The sequence below is a fragment of the Clarias gariepinus genome, chromosome 19 (genome assembly GCF_024256425.1).
Source record: "Clarias gariepinus isolate MV-2021 ecotype Netherlands chromosome 19, CGAR_prim_01v2, whole genome shotgun sequence".
Taxonomy (NCBI): Eukaryota; Metazoa; Chordata; class Actinopteri; order Siluriformes; family Clariidae; genus Clarias; species Clarias gariepinus.
The window spans coordinates 14,325,026-14,348,427 of NC_071118.1; the positions used below are offsets into that span (position 1 = coordinate 14,325,026).

The window sequence follows — 23,402 nt, forward strand, 5'->3', positions numbered from 1 at the left end:
ACTTTCCAGGAAGCATAAAGAATGAACTGTAGAACACTGGAAAAAAATAGGTCATGTGGTCTGATGAGTCCAGATTTACCCTGCTTCAAAGTAATGGGCACACCAATATAAGAATAGAGGCAGATGAAATGAGGCACCCATTATGTGTAGTGCACACACATGTCAGTGGGCAAAGTGTTATGACTTGAGGTACAGTAGTTTCTGTTGGTCCAGTCTTGTTTATGTGTCCCAAAAATTACCTAAATATACCAAATGACCAGGTTTTTTCATCAATGAGGCCATCATCATACAATCCAGACCTTAACCCCAATTATAATGTGCTAGAGAAAACTTTCAAGGTCTTAGAGAGAAACTAATGTGACTCTGGATGGAAATAAATGTTGCATTTGCATATCAAAATGATGTCATGGTTTATGCATGCCGTAATTAAAGCACAAGGTGACATAAAGTTTCACATTCATCTTAAAATGGATTCCAATTATTTTTTCCTTTTCAATCTACACCCAATATTCTATAATGTCAAAACTTAAAAACGGGTTTAAAGTTTTTTTTTATTATTATTATAATTTTTTTAATTAAGTACATCTAAGTATTTAGACTATTTTTTATGACATTTGCAATTGAACTCTGGTACATCCTATCAGTGGCCCTTAAAATGCTTCTACTTGACTTGACTGGAGTCGACATATGCCTTATTGAATTTGTTGGACATAATTTGGAAAGTCAGTAGTGGTAGCTCTGTCATTCTCAAATGGAAGAGATTTGGAGCAACCACCAGTCTTTCCAGGTCTGCCTTCCAGCCAAACTGATTATTGAGGAGGAAGGGCCTTGGTTAAACAGGTAACCAAAACCAAGAATCACTATAAATAAGATCCAGAGTTTCTTTGTGGAGATGGGAGAGACGCCATTCAGAAGCCATTCCTCACTTAAAGGCACATGGCTGCTGGTTGGGAGTTTGCCAAAAGCCCTGGAGGACTCTCAGACCATGAGAAACAAAATCCTCTGGTTTAATGAAACAGTTCCCCACAATATGTGTGGAGGAAATCAGGCACTGTATATCATTTTATTAGAATCATCCCTCAGTCAAACACGGTGGTGGCAGCATCATTCTGGGTGGAATGTTCTTCTCTGCAACTAGGAGACTAGTCAAAATAGAGGGTCTAAATTAATGCAGAAAAATAAAGCGAAAGTGAAATCCTTTAACAATTTACATTTGAACAAGACAACGAATCAAAAGCATACTGAAGAAACCAAGAAAAGACAGGAATAGCTGCAGAACAACTCAGTGAAAGTCCTGGAGTGACCTAGCCGGAGTCTGGACATGAACCTAATAGAGCATCATGAAAATGTTTGTATACCAGTGCTGCACATCCAACGTGGTTGAGCCTGAACAAGTCTTTCAAGAAGAATGTAAGAAACTTGCAAGGATGTACCAAGCTTCATGCATCATGCATAGAGAGACTTGAGGCTGTAAGGTAAACAAGGTAAACCAAGTTTAGAACATAAATATTGTTCCATTTTATCTGTGGTCATAATATTATGGCTGATTAGTGTATGTCCCATACATCTCTGTGTGGGGTTGTGCATGTGCCTTTTGCAAAAATTTTACCGTATTGTACAGCCGTGGCCAAAAGTTTTGAGAATTACACAAATCTTAATTTTCACAAAGTCTGCTGCTTCAGTATTTTTAGATTTTTTTGTCAGATGTTACTGTGGTATATTGAAATGTAATTACAAGCATTTCATACTATACAGTAAGTGTCAAAGTTTTCCATTTACAATTGCATTAAGTTTATGCAAAGAGTCAGTATTTACAGTATTTACCCATTACTTTTTAAGACATCTGCGATTTGCCCTGCCTTTCTTTCAATCAAATTCTGAGTTAGATCCTTACTGATGGCAACCCATTCTTGCATAATCAATGCTTGTTTTCAGATGTCAATGAGTCAAAATATGTGTGGTTTTGTTTGTCCATCTGCCTTTTAAGAAGTGACCACAAGTTTTCAATGGAATTAAGGTCTAGGGAGTGTCCTGGCCATGGATCCAAGATTTCAATGTTTTGTTAAGGCAAGGTGCTCCATCATGCTGGAAAAGGCGTTGTTTATGGCTTTTTTCATGGTTGTGTTGTTAAGCAACATTGTAAGTGAGTCCACTCCCTTGGCTAAGAAGCAACCCCACACATGAATAGCCTCAGGATGCTTTATTGTTGCCATGACACAGGACTGATGATGGCACTCATTGTCAGTGATCAATGCTTGTAATTATACTTCAGTTTACAGTACCATAGTAACATCTGACAGAAAAATCCAAAAACACTGAAGCAGCAGACTTGCAACTAGAACTTCAACCAGAAGTGGGCCACCAGGGGTGACAAACAGTAAGCTTTGTAAGAAAAAGCTCTGCTGTAGTTTTCATTATACAAAGTACTGACAAGCAGCTTGCACCCTTTGAACAAAGTAGTCATAGTGAATCATAAAACAATAGCAGTTTCTTTAGGTACTGTGGTGTGAGACCATTTAGTGCAATAAATCAACAGAGTATTTTAAATTCAGTGCAAAATTTCACTGGGAGCCAGTGCAGTGTGTGTAAGATAGGGGTGATGTGCTCAAATCTTCTTCTATACCAAGGATGTGGACTGCTGCATTCTGGACTAACTGGAGCTTGTTTACGCACCTAGTTGGACATCCAGACAGTAAGGCATTACAATAATTGAACCCTATAAGTGACCCAAAAGCATGAACTAGTTGTTCTGCATCATGCAATGACAACATATTCCTTATCTTGGCACTATTTCTTAAATGTAAAAAGGCTATCCTAGTAATAATATTTACATGAGTTTCAAATGAAAGACTGGAATCAATAATTACACCATGTCTTTTTCTACTGCATATGATAAATCAGAAAAGCCATCTTTCAGAGTTACTGTGTAATCAAAAATCTTACTTAGAACCAGCGCTTCTATCTTATCAGAAGCAAGTAGAAAAAAGTAGTGTCTCTCACCTGGCTTTGCTAAGACATATAACTGTGTTGCCCTGAGAAAGTAGAGAGAATAGCAGTGTACCTAAACACTAAACTTCAGTACATCCAGAACAATTAGCATTTACATTTACAAACTGGTAACAACTGGTGAAATAAGACCAGGAGAACACTTTTCCCTTAACTCCTACAACATCTAATCTATGAATTGATCTAATCTAATCTAATCTAATCTAATCTAATCTAATCTAATAAAGTAACAAAAGCAAAGAGACACAACCCCTTATCAGAAGCCAGTAGTAGGTAATTTACCACTTTAACCAGTGCTTTCTCTGGGCTACAATATTCTCTAGGTTCTTTGAGATAAAGGCTAGGTTTGATATTGGCATATAGTTGAACAATTGACACAGGTCAAGGTCAGGTTTCTTAATTGAAGGTTGAATAACTGCTAGTTTAAAAAAGTACTGTATGTAGAAATAGCTGAGTGAAGAATTATGAATGGGTTCAGTGATTTCTAATATTATTTGTTTGAGAAAACTAGTATCAATGATTTTGCTAAAGAGTTTAGTCAAATGAGTTCAGTCTCTTAAAGTAAAATATTCTCTATTATATATTAAGTGCTGATCTGAAACAGCTGATTATCAGATGCACCAATGATTATTAAATTGTCTGGTTTTAAAACCTGATGTTATTATTTTTTTGCCTAAAATTTTAAATTTTGTTATGAAAAAAGAAAAAACATAAAATCCTCACTCCTACATCGTATTGTGTGCATGATTCTTTGGTGGTCTTATTCCTAGTTAATTTTGCTAGTATTAAACAGGAATCTGGGATTATTTTTTATTATCCTCAACAAGAGTAGAAAGATACATTGATCTTTTTGAATTTTTAAAAATTGTTCAAAAATCCATGCTATTTGAAATACTACAATTTAGTCTGATGCCATTTACATTCTACTGTAGTTTTTGAAGCGGTGTATTTTAAGGTGAGTTTGTGATCGCTATATCATTGACTATGTTTTTCTCTTCAGCTATTTTACTTTTTACCAGAGCTAAATTATTTAACGTACTGTATAACAGAATGTTGACTAAATATTCAGTCGCCTGATCGAGTTCTGTGGGGTCAGATGATGATCCAATCATAGCTTTATCAGATTGCTGATAAAGCTCCGTATAGTAGTTGATGTAAATGTACATTTAATGCAGTCGCACAGTAATGTACATACATTATTACTAAAACACACTTTAAATGAAATGAAATAGTAATCAGAGATAACTTCAGACTGTGAAAATGTCACTATATTTTCTATATTTAATCTGAAGGTTATTATTAAGTCTAAAGTGTGACCTGTCCTATGAATAATTCCTACTACACACTGAGTCCAGAATGGGCATTCAGTAAATGCTGTTCTCAGAGGGTCTTCTGGATTTTCAAAATAAATATTAATAGGGGTCGATGGCATCGTCAACGCTGCCAATCACTTTTTTTTGTAAATGAAATTATATAGTAGAAACTCTTTTTTTCTATATAGTAATAAATGTAATTTATTCTACATTAGCTACTACATTGGAGATTTAAAATTTACACAAATTTATGAAGAACCCTGACTTACTGCAGATCTTCTGAAAGGACTCAGACCCCAGAGGGATTTATTAAAGTCTCCAGCAATTAATGCTTTGTCTACAGAAACAACAAGGTTTGAGAGGAAATCTGCAAATTCACAAAGAAATTCAGAGCACGGCCCTAGGGGTCTGTAAATGATAATTAGTGGAATTGTCTGGTCAGACTGATTATTTGTGGTTATTGTTATTATGAGAACTTCAAATGGTTTAAACTTGTGTCCATGTTTTTGTATGATGGTTAGATTATCATTATAAATAACTGCGGTCCTCCTCCTCTACCGGTTAGTCGAGGCTGATGTATGCAGCTGTATCCAGGAGGACTAGCTCACTCGTTCATAGCCACATTTCTGTTAGACAAAGGATTTCAGACCTCTGATCAGTGATAGTTTCATTAACAATAAGCACTTTAGATGTGAGAGACACAATATTTAACAGTCCTAGCTTTTTGCTCACAAATAGTTGATATCACAAGATTTATATATGAAAAAAGGTTTAGAAGGTATGTTAGACTGCTTTTGGGCAGCATTTGAATTAATTAGTAGCTATACAGGTACGCTGCATCTAATACATACCTTTTAGCTGCATTAATCTTGGTGGATGGCTGATTAAATTTTGTGTAATGTCAAAAGTTGTGTACATTTGATTTTTGGCTGAACTGTTTCCATCTTATCATTCAGTTATTCATGTTAAAAAGATTGTTATTCAATAATGACAATTTAACGAAGAAAAAAATGATAAAGAAATGAGCCATGGTTAAACTTGGAAAGCTTATTCAGAAAGAATCCTCTTCAGCCTGTGTTCTGTATTTCAGTCGGTCGCTGCAGAGGCATTTGAGCAAATATGACAAGAATGTCAAAAAAAGAGCAGGGATATGGATTTCATTCAAAAGCGTTAAAAAAGGAAATTAAATAACAACAACCGAAGGAAAAGTCAGACATGAGTCAGAGCCAGTGTAGTCTCTGTGACACGACAACCCTGGGTTCTTGTGCAGTGTGAGTGTTGTAATTCTGTCTTTCCCCCAGTCATCTTTGGGGCATTTAGGTGACTTTAATTGTCCTCATGACAATAAAAGCAAAGTTCTAGGTGCTTTGAACTTCAGAGAGGCACGGCTCACATGCAGATCGGGTGAAGGTGTGTCATCAACTTTTAAAAGGGAGAAACATGATTGCTGGTGGGGACCGGGAAAGAAGGGGCAGTGAGTAAATGAGGGGAAAAGTTCCAGGTGTCTCTGATAAGGCTCAGATGGCCAGAGAGATCTGGAGGAAAAGTTTGAAAGAGAGAGAGAGAGAGAGAGAGAGAGATAGAGAGAGAGAGAGAGAGAGAGAGAGTTTGTGCATGTTGTGTTTCTGTGTGTGTGTGTGTGTGAGAGAGAGAGAGAGAGAGAGAGAGAGAGGGAGAGAGACCTGGCTGCTCTGTACCGGGCAACTTGGGGCTCACTACTTAAAAGGGAGGGAACCGTGTGGGAGGGGCTAAGCGAAAAAGCAAGAGAGAGAGAGAGAGAGAGAGAGAGAGAGAGAGAGAGAGAGAGAGCACAAGACAGAAACTAGAAGTTAGAAAGCAAGACAGATAGGAGAAGAGCAGGAAAAAATGTTCTGACACACACACACACACACACAAACAAACAGACAGATCTTCAAAGCCGAGGCTTTTCATAGACTGCCTATTACCTAAAGAGATTACATCTGGGGCCCTGCTCTGAATAAATAAGGTGAGAAGAGTGGCAGAGCTCAGTCACTACAGAGAGGGAGAGATTCATCTTACTCTACCTCAGGACCCACAACTTCAACTTCGCTAAAGAGCAGGACACACAGGACGGACTCTTCACATACAGAAGAGGAACGGGGTGGAAGAGATACGCTCTCGTCTCTTTTACTGCCCACACAGACTCACTAGCAGTGGGACCTGGGATTATATGAGTTTTGGATTCTTGCATCTTCTGTCAAGAGCAGATCTGCAATTCCTGATTCAGGCTTCTGACATATTTTTTTTTCTTTAAAAGACATTTTTCTTCTGCCTGATATTCTAAGGTGGCCTGGAGCACTTTGGCAAGGACTCTGGTCCATCTAGAAGGGCAAGAGGGTGAGTGAACCGAGTTATGGATGTTGACATCTTCCTTTCAGACACGAAAGGAACCAGGTCCAGAGTAGGAATTGACACTTACGGCAGACGCTCGGGGCTCTGCCCCCTGTCCTCTTCCCTTCTCCCAGGCAGCTCTCCAGCATGTACCTTTCTGTGAGGCTCTTCCCAGTCTTCCACCCTCCAGTACAATGTGCACATGGCAAGTGACTAAGAGTGCCGCAGCCTGGGTTCGTGTGTCCTACCTGTTCTCTCTGCTGCTGCTACTCGTGCTCGCAATCTCGGCTCTGCCCGTGACGTGCCACGATGCCCGCAGGGCCGCACGTACCTCCAGGGTATCCAACAACTCATCCGCGACCGCGGTGGTGGTGGGCCGGCATGTCCGCAGCTACAGCCACCTCACAGGAGATGTGCGTCACAGAAAGCTCTTCTCCTACCAGAAGTTTTTTCTTAGGATTGATAAGAATGGCACTGTCAGTGGCACCAAGACCAAGGACGATCCATTCAGTAAGTAGACTTTTTCCCTTTTCCCTCATACAGTACGTTCCCTTTTCCACTTCCCCTTAACATGTGGGACCTATAGAGGCAAAATGTTTTCCAAGATATAGTGCAGTTTATTTTCTTGCTGCCTTTGATATTTGTCCACAGATAATAAGAACCTTACCTGAGCTTGCAGTTATCGTGCTGTTTAGAGGTTCAGCTCTGCGTGTAAAACAGAAACTGTTTCCCTCAAGTATTTTTTTCCCTCCTCAGCATAGATTTATTCATAGCAGAATTTCTGGAACCAATTAGACATAACAAGGGACCCCCTTTTTTTGCAGCAAAACTCATCAATTTAAATTCGTCACAAAACTGGCAGGATATTTGTATCATCATTCAAACTTGTAGTGCTCCAGAAGTCACTTGGAAATAAAGTGGCTTGCATTTTTCATTTTGCTAATCTAATCTAATCTAATCTAATCTAATCTAAAAAAAAAAAAAAATCAGGGCTTTTTCTTTGTTTTTTTGTTTGTTTAAACCCCAGCTGCATACGAATGATGCTCTGTCCTTGTCTCGCTATCTTCGAGTTAAAATACTCCATTAGTCTCCATGTTACATTTACTGTTGGGCTTAAGCCCAGGCTTCCGAATTAAGGCCAAACACCTGGCGAGCACACCCCAAACCCACCCTGTGCACTTTTCCGTTGCCGCGCTGCGTGTACATTGGTCCTAATAAAAAAAAAAAAGGCTTTGCCATATGGGGTCCATGTGCGCAGGGTTTTTATTGCAGATGGAGAGCGCTGAAACCCTGTGAGACATGGCTGCGGGTAGTTCAATTAGCTGAGCCACCTCTTAAATGTGTCGTGGTAAAAGGCCTCTGAATAAAGAGCTTAGCCAAGCTGAAACTCAATTAAGCGTTTATTCCATTAAGGTGATTTTTGTTGGCTAAATGAAAATAAAATGACCTAAATGACCCTATTTAGTCTCATGTCACCTATAGAGGAGGAATAGCTTCTCTTCGTTAGATGCCCTGTGCCAACTGCTTACCACATGTGAATATAACGCGGTTGTGATTAGCTCCCACTGTGAGCTCAAGGCACAAACCATGCTGGTAAATGTTCCAGCCAGATGCGCGAGGGGTTTTAGTGTGGATTCGCATCTTGTCTCGGTTGCCGTCACAGCAGAAGTATGGAGACAGCCTGCGGGGAGGCAAGGAACTGTTTCTCAAAAACAGATTCAAACATTTAGGATGCTGTGGATGCCCATGAGGTAGTAGCAGTGCTCTCTGCAAAGCATAAGCGTGTGGCTTTTGCGGTTTGTTTATTCTGTAATCAGAACCCATCGTCGCTGTCTGTAACAAGCCTGTAAATCCGACTCTACTGGAATGTTATGGCAAAATCAGCATCCTTGCAAAAATGTTTTTGCTTCACTCTTAATGGCTGGTGACATTTTTAAACTTTCCCCTGCACTCACTCAGTCGTAATGTTTCTTAATATGTGAGTCAGCATGGCGTATTCCCATGAACACCGAACACCGGAATGCTTGCACGTACATCCGTATGGAGCGGCACTCCATTAGTAATCACCTCAGGCCAGGTTCCCATTCTGAATGCTTGAAAACAGTTGGCTAATTAAGTAATTGAGCATCATTAGTTTGATTTGGCATGACCCTGAAATTGCATAATGTTAAGAGGGACACTGACATCAATTCTAATGTTGGTGTTGGTCTTGAATAACCATGAACTTTATTATGAGTCTGTGCTAGATTGAGTATATATATATATATATATATATATATATATATATATATATATATATATATATATATATATTCAGAAAAGGGAGAGAGATAGAATGATTTGCGTATAAAAAGATATATAGACAGATTATTATTGCTATGATTCATGATCACATTTTAATTTGAAGAAACATTTAGAAAGCCTAAGTGTGATGAAGTGTCCCTCTTTTCCAGACTTGAGAGAGTCTCTTTGTCAGGACTAGAGCACTGAGCCAGTCTTCAACCGACTTTAGTTCTAAAGTCCCGCTCTCCACAAAAGAACTATGTGCAGCTTGTAATCCAATCCCAGCCATATTGTTTGATTTCCCCCTTTCAGAATCCATTTGCCCAGTATCACTTTGTCACGTTGTTGTTTTCAAACTTGCAATTTCCCACAAGACATTTTTTTTTACATGGCACCTGATTTTGGTGCTCCTGCTGGAAGTCCGAGCTGTCCTTGGCATATTGAACTAAGTGAAAAACAACAGTCTCACTGTGATGTTATTTATTTTTTTTTGGACTGAGAAAACAAAATCAACTAAAATTACTCACCCTTCTTCATCCTAAGGATAGCACTTGGTTTGTTTTGTTCCGTTAGCAGCAAACCTGATCCAGGATTTTTAACTGTGCAGTTCTGAGTGAAATAAATGTCACTTTTTAAGTCTGAATCCAGGCAGGAGGAAATTCTTAATTAGCATCATTAGGCCTTGACATGTTTGACTGAGCATATTTAGCAGTTTAGAGCAGTTTAGGGTTCAACTACTGGTTGTGGGGTCCAGAGTGCAGGGGTCTATCCAATCATCATGTCAACTTGTAGGCTGGACATCAAACAGAGGTCAGTGTGGTGACCATTTCCGCCTCCCCCCCCCCTTTGCCTGGTCCATTAAGAGCTGGTTGAATCTCTTAGGGCTTCATTAAGAATCAAGATGGTGCCAGCTGCAAGAAGGCGCATCAAGGCCAAAATTAATTACGTGGCCAATGGCGCTTTTGGACGGTTAAAAGGCATAACATCTCATCTGTCAGCTCATGATTTTTCTCCACACACATTTCTAACATTGCAGATGGGGCTGTTAGCATAATGGATGTCCACTTGCAAAGGGTACTAGCTAGTTTTGGAAATCTATCAAGTGCAAAAATGATTACTTTTGGCTTGCAGCCTGAGCTGTAAGCCATGTCAGCATTGAACAGAGTTTAAATGAGAGGCTGCTGTGATACTAAATGCATCATCTGTAGTTAATGAGGTTTCACAGCAGGGAGAATGTTAACTTACTGTAGAGCTGCTATTTGACAATATGAGATTGTCAAACTACAGCTAGTTTATCTACAGGTCAGCCAATGGAGTTAAAAATGCTATTAATGTGCACTGTTTCTCATGACAGCACGCTGCACATGCATAGCTTTCAGTGAAAGATATGCAATAAAAGTGACTTATGGGTTGGAAATGGATTGGTGAAAAATGTCAAGGTCAGTGTGTCTTTAAATTCTGCTTGACCTTAACATCCTTGGGCAGTTATCTAAATTACAGAACTCATTTTTACTCATTACCACGGTATAATAAATCATAGTTTAGGAGATGATTTTAATCATCAACGATTTTAATCAACATAAAAATTTAAAAGATCAAGATTTCCCAAAACATTTCACACATTTCTTTACAGCTCCAAACCCTGTGATTTACTATTCAGCTATTCAGCTTTTTAGAAACCAGTATGAATTTTATCCTGTGCATGAATTCTTAAAAAAAAAAAAAAGTCATCTGGTAGCTTCTTAAAACATTTAAAACCATACCATGTAAACATGCACTTACAACTCAATCAGTGCTGCCTCCTTCCATCTCCTCTTAGTTGAAAGGCTTGTCTTTGCCCTATCGAAAGTTCACAGCAGAAGTATGGGAGACCAGATGTATGCCTAACCTTTGACCCCATAACTTAAAGCAAACGGCTGTTTGTAGCATGGCTTGTGCTAGGGAGGAACAGCCTTGTCTCTCTCTCTCTCTCAGCACTGTTTACTTTATACAACATTAGGCGTGGACAGACGTGGAATTACTAGATAAAGTTATCCGAACTATTTATTCCACCATTTTTTAATGCACCAATATTTGCAGCCAAATATTATTTCAGCAGAAGATGAAAAATAGGAATATGTTTCATTGTACAGTTTATGTTGTTTTAAAAAAAGCTAAAATTTTACACGCACAGTATACACATCCAAGTATTTATCAATGCAATTCATGGAAACATAGGTGGTTTTATGCTGTCAGGATAACTGAACATCTTATTCTTCTGTCGTTCAGCGTAAATTGAACCAAATTGACATAAATCCATTTACCCACATCATGATCTTTGGTCATAATGAAGCGTCTTAATAAATGCTAGTTTATGCCATTATGGAAAGTTTAATGTGCTTAAGGAAAGTAAACGTCCTTCTTATAGCTATGTAATAAAAGTCAATTGATGTGGCAGGTCATTTAAACAAAAAGTACCATACTGTTATTCTTAACAGTATTTACAAAGTGAGCAGTGAAAATATTATAATGATAAAGTGATACACAGGTGGTAAGTACTTTCATTACAAATCAAAGATTCACAAACAATATTTCTGTGCATTTTCCTTCAAAAATTCTATCCAATTTATACAGATATGCATGGTTTTCTCAAGAAAATACGATAGCTATCATGGCTCAGGAAGCATGCTGTTTTTGCAAAGTGCAGCACACGCTATTCTAGCTGTGAACGGAGTGAACTTTTCCCAGGCATGTCTTTACATCATCACCAGGGTGAATTCCTGTGCAGAATGCGGTTGGACAGATGGTGGTTGTGGAAGGCGGGGGGGGGGGGGGGGGGGGGGGGGGGTTGGTGGAGGTCTAATGGAAGCATCAAAGGTAGCGAAGTAAGACTGGCGATGTGACCAGGGATGGCCGGCCCAGTTTTTAAAGAAGCAAGCAGGAATGCCGGCTAATTATACACTGTGTGAACAAAAGGCATGAAGTCCAGGCAGTGGGAGGGAGCTTATCCTAAGGCAGCTGGTGGCTGGAGCAGAAGTCCTGGGTTTTATCTGTCACAGATCCTACATCCTGCTCACGCTCACCCTCAAAGATTTAAAACAAGGGGAGACTAAGGCAACATGTTCCCACACCAGGATCACACTGGTCTCCATCCGTATTCATGGCTGCTCTGACATTTAACTGATGTGCATGCAAATACAGTATGTGTTAGTTAATACAGCTTATGAAATGTGTGTAAAGAATTCTAAAGTATTAAGAGTATTTAAAAAGTAGCTCAGTGTAAGCACCAGTATTAATTGCAAGTAAATTAATGGCGCTAAAAAGGATTTAAATATAATTATACTGTTGCTAAAATCTTGATTCTGAATAGTGTTGGTTAATGTTCTGCAAAAGCAGCTCTGAAATTAGTAAAGTATAGTCAACTGTAAATTGCATATTAATGTGCTTTTCTATTGTAGCAGCTCATTCACAAGTACTTAGATGTCAGACACTCCATTAAAAAAGTGAATATGCTATGTTTTTTTGTCTAAATATTTTTTAAGATAAAATAAACAGCTAATGTGATATAATAAAATAGAATGACATTTTATTTTATTCAACAAGTTAAAAAAATCATTCATGATAATCCAGGGGGAAATTATTCTGCTTCAGGGTGTAACAGTAAATACCACACCACCCCATACCTCTGTGATTTCCAACACGACCAATCAGAATCGAGTAATCAGTAAGGTAGTGGTATACTGTTAAATGAAGTTTATGTAAAAAAGTTGACCAGCAATTCACATTGTGCAATTAAATTTAAAGAAAATGTACTAGTGCGCAGAAATACATTAAATGCATAGTCCAAACTGCCAGAAGAAATGAGACATACCAGATTGATGTGAGCCAAAAGACATAGCTCTGGGTTTATTTAAATGGGAATTTCAAACCTTGATATTGGTTTATCTGTCTTCATATGGCTGCCTTTAAACAGAGACAGACAGACAGGTTTATAGAAAAAAATATGACAAAGCACTTAAAAAAATGTTATGCTTTCACTGCCTAAATTTAGTCCTGTTAATGAACACCAATACCGTTTAAGAGACAAATGATCTATTAAAAACCCTAAATTTAAAACATAATATTTAATGTCAAAAAGACATCTACTTACAAACTGTACATGCTGAGAGTTTATGGTGTTGCTTGAAATGATGGAGCCTTCCAGCATGTTGTGAAATTCTCAAGTGTGTTTCTTCAAGATCGCTTCTTCAAGAAGTTCTTGGCAAAGACAGATATGCAGAGAATGAAGCGATAATGAAAGACACATGAAAGCCAATGTTATGGCTTTTCAGCAGATTTCCATTCTTTAGATGATAAATTGTTTTATGGGAGGAAAATTCATACAGTGAGTTTGGAGCAAAATGATGAATTAAGTTGTTTGAATTTAACAAGAAGACAAATGCACTCCTTAGGAGAATAACAGTTTTTACAAGCATTTTAGAAAAGTACATCATGTACAAGTGAGAATGGCCCTTCAGATCATGTTTATTTTATTTCTCCTGTTTTAATACATAATTATTTCAATTAAACATTCCAGTTTGTTACATGGATTTACAAAAAAATTATGTTACTTATCAAAAAAAGGGCCTAAATATTGCTATAGGAAAGTTTTCCGTAATATGTTTATTGAACACTGAAATGATTTCAAGACACTCGGTTGCAATTGTGCTCGGTAACATGATGAGCAGCAATTTGGTCTTACTAACTTCAAGAGAGAGAAAGAAAAGAGAGGCTGGCAATGGAACGTCTCTTTATAGCAGCTATAACGTACATGATAACAGGAACTAACTTGTCTTTTGAACCTTACACAACTCAAGAGGCATAAACCACTTTAGGAAGTGCTGTTATAGAAGGGAAGTACCTGTAACTCTTTTTCATCACAGCACCCCATTGGTAATAACTGTAACAACATGACACTAAATTAAGTTAGACAAGTTAGACCTTAGAAGCTCAAAATTTCTTTTATTTATAGAATTTAAAAAAAGGAATGTATATCATTGATGCATTTACCATTTAATTCGTTTTTTGTGGTAATTGCTTTAAAGCAGTAGCATAGCAGGTACAGTAGTATTGGCACCACATAGATCCAACGTCTTGGGGTTGATCCTGATTTAGCTTTCTGTGTGTGCGAAATTTCATGCTTATTTCATGTTTTTGCAAGGGTTTCCGTCCCTAAAAGAATTCTATCTGTGCATGTGTGTATTCTTGTGATAGGCCATGACTAAGACGAAGCATGGTGATGAAGCTGAAGCTGTGCCCTTTTTTCAGTTATTTGTAGCTACCACTTTTATATGTATGTAATAACATGTTTGTTTGTTTTTTATCTCTAAGTATTGTGATCTGGTATTTTAAAAAGCCCTGTGCCAAATCAAACCATTTACCCAGAAAAAAAGGGTTTGTTGATTACTACTGGTTCTACTGTAGCTTCCAAAAGGAGTCTTATTATATAATAGCGACATCCTATGGTTATGTTATAGAGTTCTGGAAATATACAGCATTTTAAAGGAAACAAACATGCAGAGTGTAATATTAGAAAGCTACACGTTACATTTGTTAAAAATTGTCATTTTGTTTATCCTGTGGTGAGAAAGCTTGAGGTTTGTATGAATTATAGTTCACACATTGAATTAATAACACATTCTGTGCTCTCGTTCGTCCCCAAAGGAGGTTGGTAGACGTAGCACCAAACACCAATGTTTGATTTATTTCCAGCATACAAAGATATTTCTTTTGGCTGCTACCTCAGTAAATGTTTTTCCCATTATTCTCAGTTATGTATAATGAATTGTACAATCAGTAGACCTGTGGTTGGCTGTGAGAGCAGCGCTGTTTAAGCAGTGCGCGAGGACACATGGCCATGGGAGGGAGGTTATAATGAGAGGATGGAGCAGTCGGACCAGCACTCAGCTCAAGGAGCCATGGGGGTCTGCAGTGGTCAGATCAAAGGTGCAGACTGGTGTCATCAGGAGCCAACGCGGGGTCAGCAGCAACGACCACTTTTAATGGGGACCCTGTTTCCTTTATGGTCTGGGAACTAGGGGGCTAATTGATAAGACATGTCTGTCAGAGGATCTGTGGTTCAGGCTTCCCAGGACAATTAAGCATTCTGACATGGATATATGCCTTGGCTTGTTTGGGGGCTTTGAGAAGAAAAGCCGAAAAGAAAAACAGAAAGAAAAAAGTACTGGTCATTGATTAGATAAGTGCAATTAACTCATTGCACTATGAAGTCACTGGACTTGTGTTTTTATATATATTTTTAAAAAATCTGTTATGCAAACTCAGTGACTAAAACATCAGAACACGGAGAAGTCTGTGGGCCTCTTTCACTCTCTTCTGGGCCTCTGAGATCAGCTACAAAACATGAAGCATTTTTTTTTTTGGTAATTATCCCAAGATGTGATAACGTGTGTTCTGTCATTCTGCCAAGCAAGCATAGACAGGCGTCGAGCATGAGGGTGACCACCTACAGAGCGTGGGGCAGGAGCCAGGTCTGCTTAAAAACATGAAGCACACAGCACAGAAACAGATCGGGGACTGGATCAGAACTGGATCCAAACCATCAATGTGCATGTGTACACACAAACAAAAACACACACAAACACGTGTGCTTGTGACACGTGGCCAGGGAGCTGAACTTTACCCGGCGAGCTTGTTAAAAGCTGAGATGCTTTTAAGCCATTGTAATCCGAGTCCTACGAGGGGTTTAAACCACGGATAGCAGAGGGATTAAGTTGCACAATAAGAAACTCCTCATGCTCTTTTTTTTTCACTAGATGCCATGAATGACGCCACCGTTTTAAGGCTTGTTAGAATACAGAAGAAGCACCTGATACAAATATTATAAATATATTACTTTGCCAAGAGATCAATTTGCACAGTATTTTGTGCATTAACCCATCCTGGCGCTGCTGCATCATAGGGGGTCCTGACTTTTTTTTAACAATTCCTCCACATAAAAACTTGTTACATGCACAGGTGTTTTTAGCTAATGTCCAAAAAATGTTGATTAGATAAATAGAGCCTAGTTGCAAGTTGCATTTTTTTTTACCATGCTTTACAGTAAGTAATGGGCATCTGAGAGAGAGAGAGAAAGAGAGAGAGAGAGAGAGAGAGAGAGATGGGCAGAGAGATATATAAACACTAGACACAGACATAGACATAAACACACAGAAGGAGATGGAGATAGACAAACAGTGAGAGACAGACAGACACGGGGAGCTTTTTCATACATGCACACCCAAATCTTCCTATACTGTACATCATCGTCACCATTACCCTCATTGGTTATTAAGCTCCATATTTTATTTTTTAAGATTTTAATTCCCAAGATAGCCACCTCAATAACATTCCACTGCTAAGCTACGCTATGCAACACAGCCCATGTTTACAGACGACATTAAGTCCTATTGTATCCTAAACCACATGACGTCACAATTTTTTTTTAGGTGATTTAGACATCCATGATACCAAACACTTTGATTACATTTTTGTTAAAAACGGTGTTCATTTGATATTTTTTTCCCCGCAAAGTGCCCAGGTGAAGATCTAAAGAGGCAAATTCTTTCTTTTTCTTTGACATTCTTTACCTTTTGTTGTTGAGCTCCTTTTTAACTCATGGGTGCAGGCAGATGAAAAGGTTGTGGTGATTAGAAAAATGGCCTTTAAAAAAAATATTGATCTAATGCACCACATCAAACAGCTCAATGAGCAAATATAACATACAGGTGCTGTGATTCTTCTCAATGATCCTGCTCAGTAGCTCTTATTTTGACATCTTACATGTCTTTGAGTGGAGGAGTAAAACATGAGTATGCTTGATGTGTCACATCAGTCATAGAGCCATGCATGAGTGTGTTTATACACCAGGTTGTGTCTGTGATCATGATGTTGGACTGTCCAGCTTAATGCTCTCACACAATTCACATTCAGAGTCTACGCTGCCACTCTTTGATCAGAGGATTATTTTGCTCTGATCCCAGCAGCTCTGTTCTTCATCATTATTCTGTCACTTTCTCTCTCGCTGACCAACCTGAGGCAAGGGAGGACAGAGAGACGCTCACTGGATTCTCTTACATCTCCCGTCAGATGGCTGCAACCTGAGTCTGTACGGAAGGATAACTCTCAGATCCCACTTAATCCTTCTGTTGTGTCCTCGATAATGTAGGCGTGGCTTAAAGGAATGTTCAGGAGTGTTACGTCAAACGCAGACAAGATTTGGTTTTGTAATGGGATTTTTTTTTATTTGTTAAAGAAGTAAAATATCAGATCTTGGATGGATCTATGGATTTATACTCACTGTGTATTTAGTTTCACATTTATAGTATAGCAGCTATAAATAGTACCTCCCTCCTTTGACCTGAAGATTGACAAAGCTTTGACACCGAAGACTCCTTCCGTCAATGTTAAATAAACATTTTTTTAGTAAAAACTTCACCATATCAACAACTGTACATGCGTTAATCCATTTATTCGGAGTGTGCACAATACAAGTCTCTGACCTATTATTAAATGCATTAATATAATGCATAATCCATTGATTTGTAGCTACAAAGCTCCTTGTCCTGACAATAAATCACTACTGTTGGACAGATTTGAGGATTTAACAGTGCAGTGCAGTGCAGCAAAAATAGAAGTGATGACTAATTTTAATTTACATACTCAAGATCAAAATGGAACTATAATAATAATCATTATAACCCAATTTTTGGTGGAAAAAGTGATTTTACTTGTCCATAACCCTCTGGCATTCCCATTGTGTCCAAAACCACTGCGCCACATCTGGGTGACATCACTGAGAGGGTAAAGAGGTTTGAAGTTTGATATTATGATATTTTGGGTGACATTGTTTTCCCAGGTAACAGTTTTAGGTTTCTCGCAACACTGGCCCAACCCGGGTCTCCTTTTTGACTTTGAACATGTTTTGGAAAACATACTTGCACAGTTTTATTTGTTGGCACACAATATAATACAAACAATATTTAATAATATAAAACGTACAATATATTAATATAATGCAAACCGCTCCATGGTGTTTATTCTTGTCTGGAAACATTGGTAATAAAGTACATTTATATAAAAATGATGATTTACCCCAATCTCTCATGGAAAAATGACATGGGGTCCCACATACCAGGAAACAGCTTTATGAGTTTATCTAATCAAGTTTAGAAGTGGAAATTGAAATATAACATTATAACATTTCTTCATTACATGCAGCAAGTGCAAGCTGAGCTGTTTTCAAAGCTGGGAAAACAGCTCAGCTCTGAAAACAAGCATTAAACAGTAGTTTGTTTTGTATGTGTGTGGGGTGGGGCGTTTGGACAGGAATATATTACAGTGTTGAAAATAATGGAGACCAGAAGTTTCCTTTTGGTTAAGGTTAGGGCTAGATTTAGATTTAGGAGGGGCATTGATTAATAGAATTAATCATTAATTGTGTGTGTGTGTTTCGTAAGAAACTGCTATGCATACAGTTTAAAGTGAAAGAAAATAATATTAGCATGTCCATGTTGTGTACAATGTAAATAGTGTAACAGGGCAAGGTAGCAAGGCAAGGCTGACAGTTGCATGGTGTCTCAGGGGAATGCAAGTGTGGGGGCAAATTTGGCACAGACAAAGATACTTATACAGGATAGAAATGAAGTAGTTACACAAATACTGTAAATTACTACCAATTATAAACTCATCCTTCTCATGCATTCAGATGATGGAGTAAAAAGCCAGACATGAACAGTGACTTTATGATCTATAGCATGTCATGAAATAAGGTGATACTTTTACAATCCATGAGTCATAAACATCTTCACAAGCTAGCTGACGAACCAAGTTGGACGAATTCAGCTGGTTACAAAAACTCCTGGGAGGAGAGATTTTATGCACATGGATTGGAATGGGAGGTGGGAGGTCATTGAAAAATAAACGGTACCTTAAATGGTGCTAGTTTCACGCTCTTCGGCTCACCAGTGTGTTTTGTTTTTTATTTTTTTCTCAGGTATACTCGAAATCAAGTCTGTGGATGTTGGCGTCGTGGCAATTAAAGGCCTCAGTAGCAACTATTACCTTGCAATCAACAAGAAAGGGGTGGTGTATGGAGCGGTAGGTTCCTTTTCTCCTTAATGTCCATGAATATTATGTTATTAGTTTGTATACACCTCACATCCAGATTTTGCACAGTAACAGTCAACAAGGGCAGAGCTTAAATTACATTTGTTCATCCAATTACAACCCACACGTCATTACTGCTAGCCTGTAATTTTATTTAATTTTCCTCTTCTGGTTAACATACAACAATCAGTGATAAAATTAAAACCACCTGCCTAATATGGTGTAGGTCCCCCTTGTGTCATCAACACAGCTCTGACCATGAAACACAGACTCCACAAGACCTCTGAAGGTCGTACACCAGATACCACCAAGATGTTAGCACGTTTACTTATAGGATCAGGTCCTGGACGTTGTAAGGTGGGGCCTCCCAGGATCAGACTTGTTTGTCGAACACAACCCACAGATGCTCAGTCAGACAGATCCTTGGAAGCCAAGTCAACACTGAACTTTTTTGTCATGGTCTAGTTTTGATGTTATTTGCCCATTGTAGGCACTTTGAGCAGTGCACAGGTTCAGATCTGACTGGTATATGGCTTCGCAACCCCATACACAGCAAGCTGTGATATACTGGTGATGTCGGACCAGGCATTCTGGCATTCATTTCATGACCCATTTGGGCACTGGCTGTTCTTTATTTACTACCCTCTAGTAGGTACCACTACCAGTGGTTTTTGAGATGCGCTGACCCAGTCATCCAGTCTTATACAGTAACTTGGCCCTTGTCAAAGTCAAGTCACTCAGATCGTATCATTATCTATTTTTCACGCTTCCAACAACAACAAAAAAAAACTTTAAGAACTGACTGTTCACTTCTTTATTTCCCATCTCTTGACAGGTGCCACTGTAATGAAATAATCCATGTTATGCACCTAATCCAGAGCGACTTTTTTGTAAGTCGCTCTGGATAAGAGCGTCTGCCAAATGCCTAAATGTAAATGTAAATGTAACCTCTCAGTGTTTCTTATGTTATGGCTGATCTGTGTAAAATGCTTAGTATAAAATACAAAGCTTACTATCTGTCTTTAACATTATTGATCAACAGGAGCTAATAAACATTGAAAACTAAACCACGGTTCCTGTCAAGATAGTAAGCACAATCGATTATGTGGTTTATGATCAGCTGAACAAATTTACCTTACATTTTGGCCTTAATCAAGATCAGGACTACTGTAAAACATATACCTATTTACACATGTCCTCTAAAAATAAAATATATATAACAACATCAACTTTATATAATATAAAATTTGATATTGCAAGTGACCCTGAATCGAGCTTTTTCACAGAACCATGTTTAACATCAGAATTAGACAGCTCTTATTTAGCAGGTCTGTAAAAGATCAGCGAGGACGCAGGTTCTTTGATGTTGCCTGAGCCCATGCTCTATTTCTTGTGCCTCGAGACTCTTAAAAAGCCTCGGGTCCTTTTAAAGGACAGTTCCACTCCAATGCCTGTAAATAATCCCCTAGCTAAAAGAGTTCTGTCATCTTTGGGAAAGTAAGCTGAGAAGCCCCTCTTCCTTACACAGCCATCTCTTACCTAAAAACACTGCACCATGCTCGAAGCGCTGCTCCATTCACCGCCTGGCAACACTATCCACAGCTCAGCCTTTGTCCCTCGCCCCCTCCAGCTCCACCAGAACCCGTTCAGCTGCCCTTATGAACTAGAAATGTTACCTGAAACAGGATAAAAAAAATTGTCGATTATGTCTTACAGACATGAAGCCAAATAAGGAATGAAAAAAAAAACAAGATAGCGATGATGCAAAAACTCCCAACTTACAATATATCCTTAGCTGTTATGTATTGTACTTGGAGGATGATCAAAAGCTATCAGGATGTTTTACAACTATATCTAAGTTAACACTGAATAATAACAAGCACGTTTAAATATATATACCTATTAATTGGCTTTTAGTCAACAATTTAGAATTAGATTTTAAGTTTTAAAAGAGTCCTTTATTTCATTTTAATAGGTACATTTTATTGTTTTTAAAGCAAAAATTTCAAAAAACAGTCCACACTGCAATATAAGCAACTTGGCAAGAAATAACCCATAATGCGCATATTTTATTAGGTCTCAGAGCTCAAAGTTTTAAACTCATTTTATTTCCAAATTTCATTACAGTGTCTATGTAAATGTGATACTGTTAAGCCAGAGAATAACAACACTGCACCAGTACAATGAAGTGAAAATTTAATTGGCTTGTTTAAGCCCTGGCCAATAACAAAAATTCAAAAAGTTTGTTTTACTCTCATTACTTTTTGCTTGTACATGTACACTGGGGCCAATCTGAATGTCTAAAATGACTGAAAGGTGAATTTTGCATAATAGGTCCCCTTTAAATATACAAAGTCTACTTATTTTGCTCAATTAGCCTATCAAGCCAAATTACAAGTCATAGCAAATCCTGACAGCCTAAATCTGTAGTGCATGTACTGTATGATTACCTGAGAGAAGGTCTTACATTAAATGGTAATCCCATGTAATTTACCCTTAATCTACCCTCAATAACCATTATCATTTCCTGTTTTTGAAAAAGTAGTTCCACATCTAACAAGTCAACTTTAACAGCTTTAAAGCTTTTTTCCAAATAGATCCATTGTTGCAACAAAACTCACTGATGGAATCTAGCATCTGTCCCTAGACTTCCATTACAAATCAGCTTTGAGTAAATTGTTTTCAGTTCAGAAAAATGTTGCAGTTCTTGTTAGATAGAATTTTTTTTTTACCAATGTCGCCATGTACATATACATTTTATGTTGCAGCATTAATAGAAAATGGCAATTTATATAGAAATTTTATTTACCTTTACAATAAGCATGATTTTCACTGTATAAATTATTATTGCCATTATATCTGGATAACTTTCAATATGGTAACCCTTTGGGTAATTATATGAATCCATCACTCATCATTCTCTAGGAAAAAAGTACTGTTCCTCATAGCCTCTGATTTCTATATTTTTCCCCTTTTCCAGAAGGAGTTTGGCACTGACTGCAAGCTGATAGAGCGGATCGAGGAGAACCGGTACAACACGTATGCTTCTGCAGAGTGGAAAAACAAGAAGAGGCACATGTTTGTGGGTCTGAGCGCCAATGGCAAGCCAATGAGGGCCAAAAAGACACGGAGAAAAAACACAGCCACGCACTTCCTGCCCATAGCCGTACCATAGGACCTGTAGTCGGGAAGCTTTCACTGCACTGAGGAAACACTTGGAACTTTTTTACAGTATCATGAGATGTCTTTGAAGGACAGCACTATGTACAGTACTAAGCTGAACTCTTCGCTGATATATATATATATATCATATAAGTATAAATTATTGGCACCTGAGATAATATGAGACACTAAAACCCTTTAATAGTACAATGGACCACAAAGCATATAAGGACAACAAGGCAAGGCAAATGCCCCCTTCCCACCTTCCTGAACAACCTAAAGAGACATTTCACAGAGTGCAACACATGTATAGTGTTTAAGTCTGTGTGGGTGTGTGTGCGACCTTCACACACAGTTATTTATGCTATACTTGTATAGTATGTTAAACTGACTTTCCGTAATGGACTCACTGTGCTCTGGCATCAAATGTATGGATCTTGCAAACCTGTATGGATCTTGGGTTGAGACACAGGGACGAAGTTCAAATCGCTGGACTTAGCCAAGCATAGCATAAAACAACTCTAACAAAATCCTTATTAACATGCAAAGCCACTGTATTTGATAGCTCCATTCTTTACCTGACTGCTTTGGAATAAATTATTTATTTTATGTAATATTTAAAGGGACACAAAGACAAAAAAATATAAAATGGACATTTTTATCATTTATGCCCCTCTTTTGAAAGCTATTCTATCGGTAAAACATAAAATAATAATAAATAAATAAATGAATAAATAAATAAATACATTTCTGTTTACTGCAAAATTTGTGTTTATTTTGTTTGGAAGTGAATTATTTATTAAAGAAAGTTAGTCAAATTTTCTGTAAAAATAAAACCAAGGGAAGTGTGGTGTGTTAAGACTACTGAAGTTGTTTACCATCTTAAACGGTCTTATTAATATGCATTCTATATTACTATGTAGTATGACACACTGATATCTTAAAAATAATTTGTAAAAAAAAAACATTAATAATAAAAATAATAATAATAATAATAATAATATTTCTCTGTTGTGAAAAAAAAGTTGTGGCTTAATTCACATTCTTCCTCACCACATATTTGGTTTGGTGTCCCTTTATACAAAAATCTAATGTATTATTATAGAAATATATTCATTTTACATTTTAATTTATTAAGTAATTATTTTCACCTTATGATGC

At 37.9% G+C, this 23,402-nt stretch overlaps 1 protein-coding gene across 1 annotated transcript; it reads left to right on the forward strand.

Annotated features, from left to right (window-relative positions):
* The first annotated feature begins 6,168 nt into the window (after positions 1–6,168).
* Positions 6,169–23,000, forward strand: fgf10a (fibroblast growth factor 10a). The gene is made up of 3 exons (XM_053478736.1): positions 6,169–7,181; positions 18,967–19,070; positions 22,060–23,000. Exons 1-3 carry the CDS (start codon positions 6,866–6,868, stop codon positions 22,252–22,254), a joined length of 615 nt encoding a protein of 204 aa, XP_053334711.1. The 5' UTR covers positions 6,169–6,865; the 3' UTR covers positions 22,255–23,000.
* Positions 23,001–23,402: the final 402 nt, after the last annotated feature.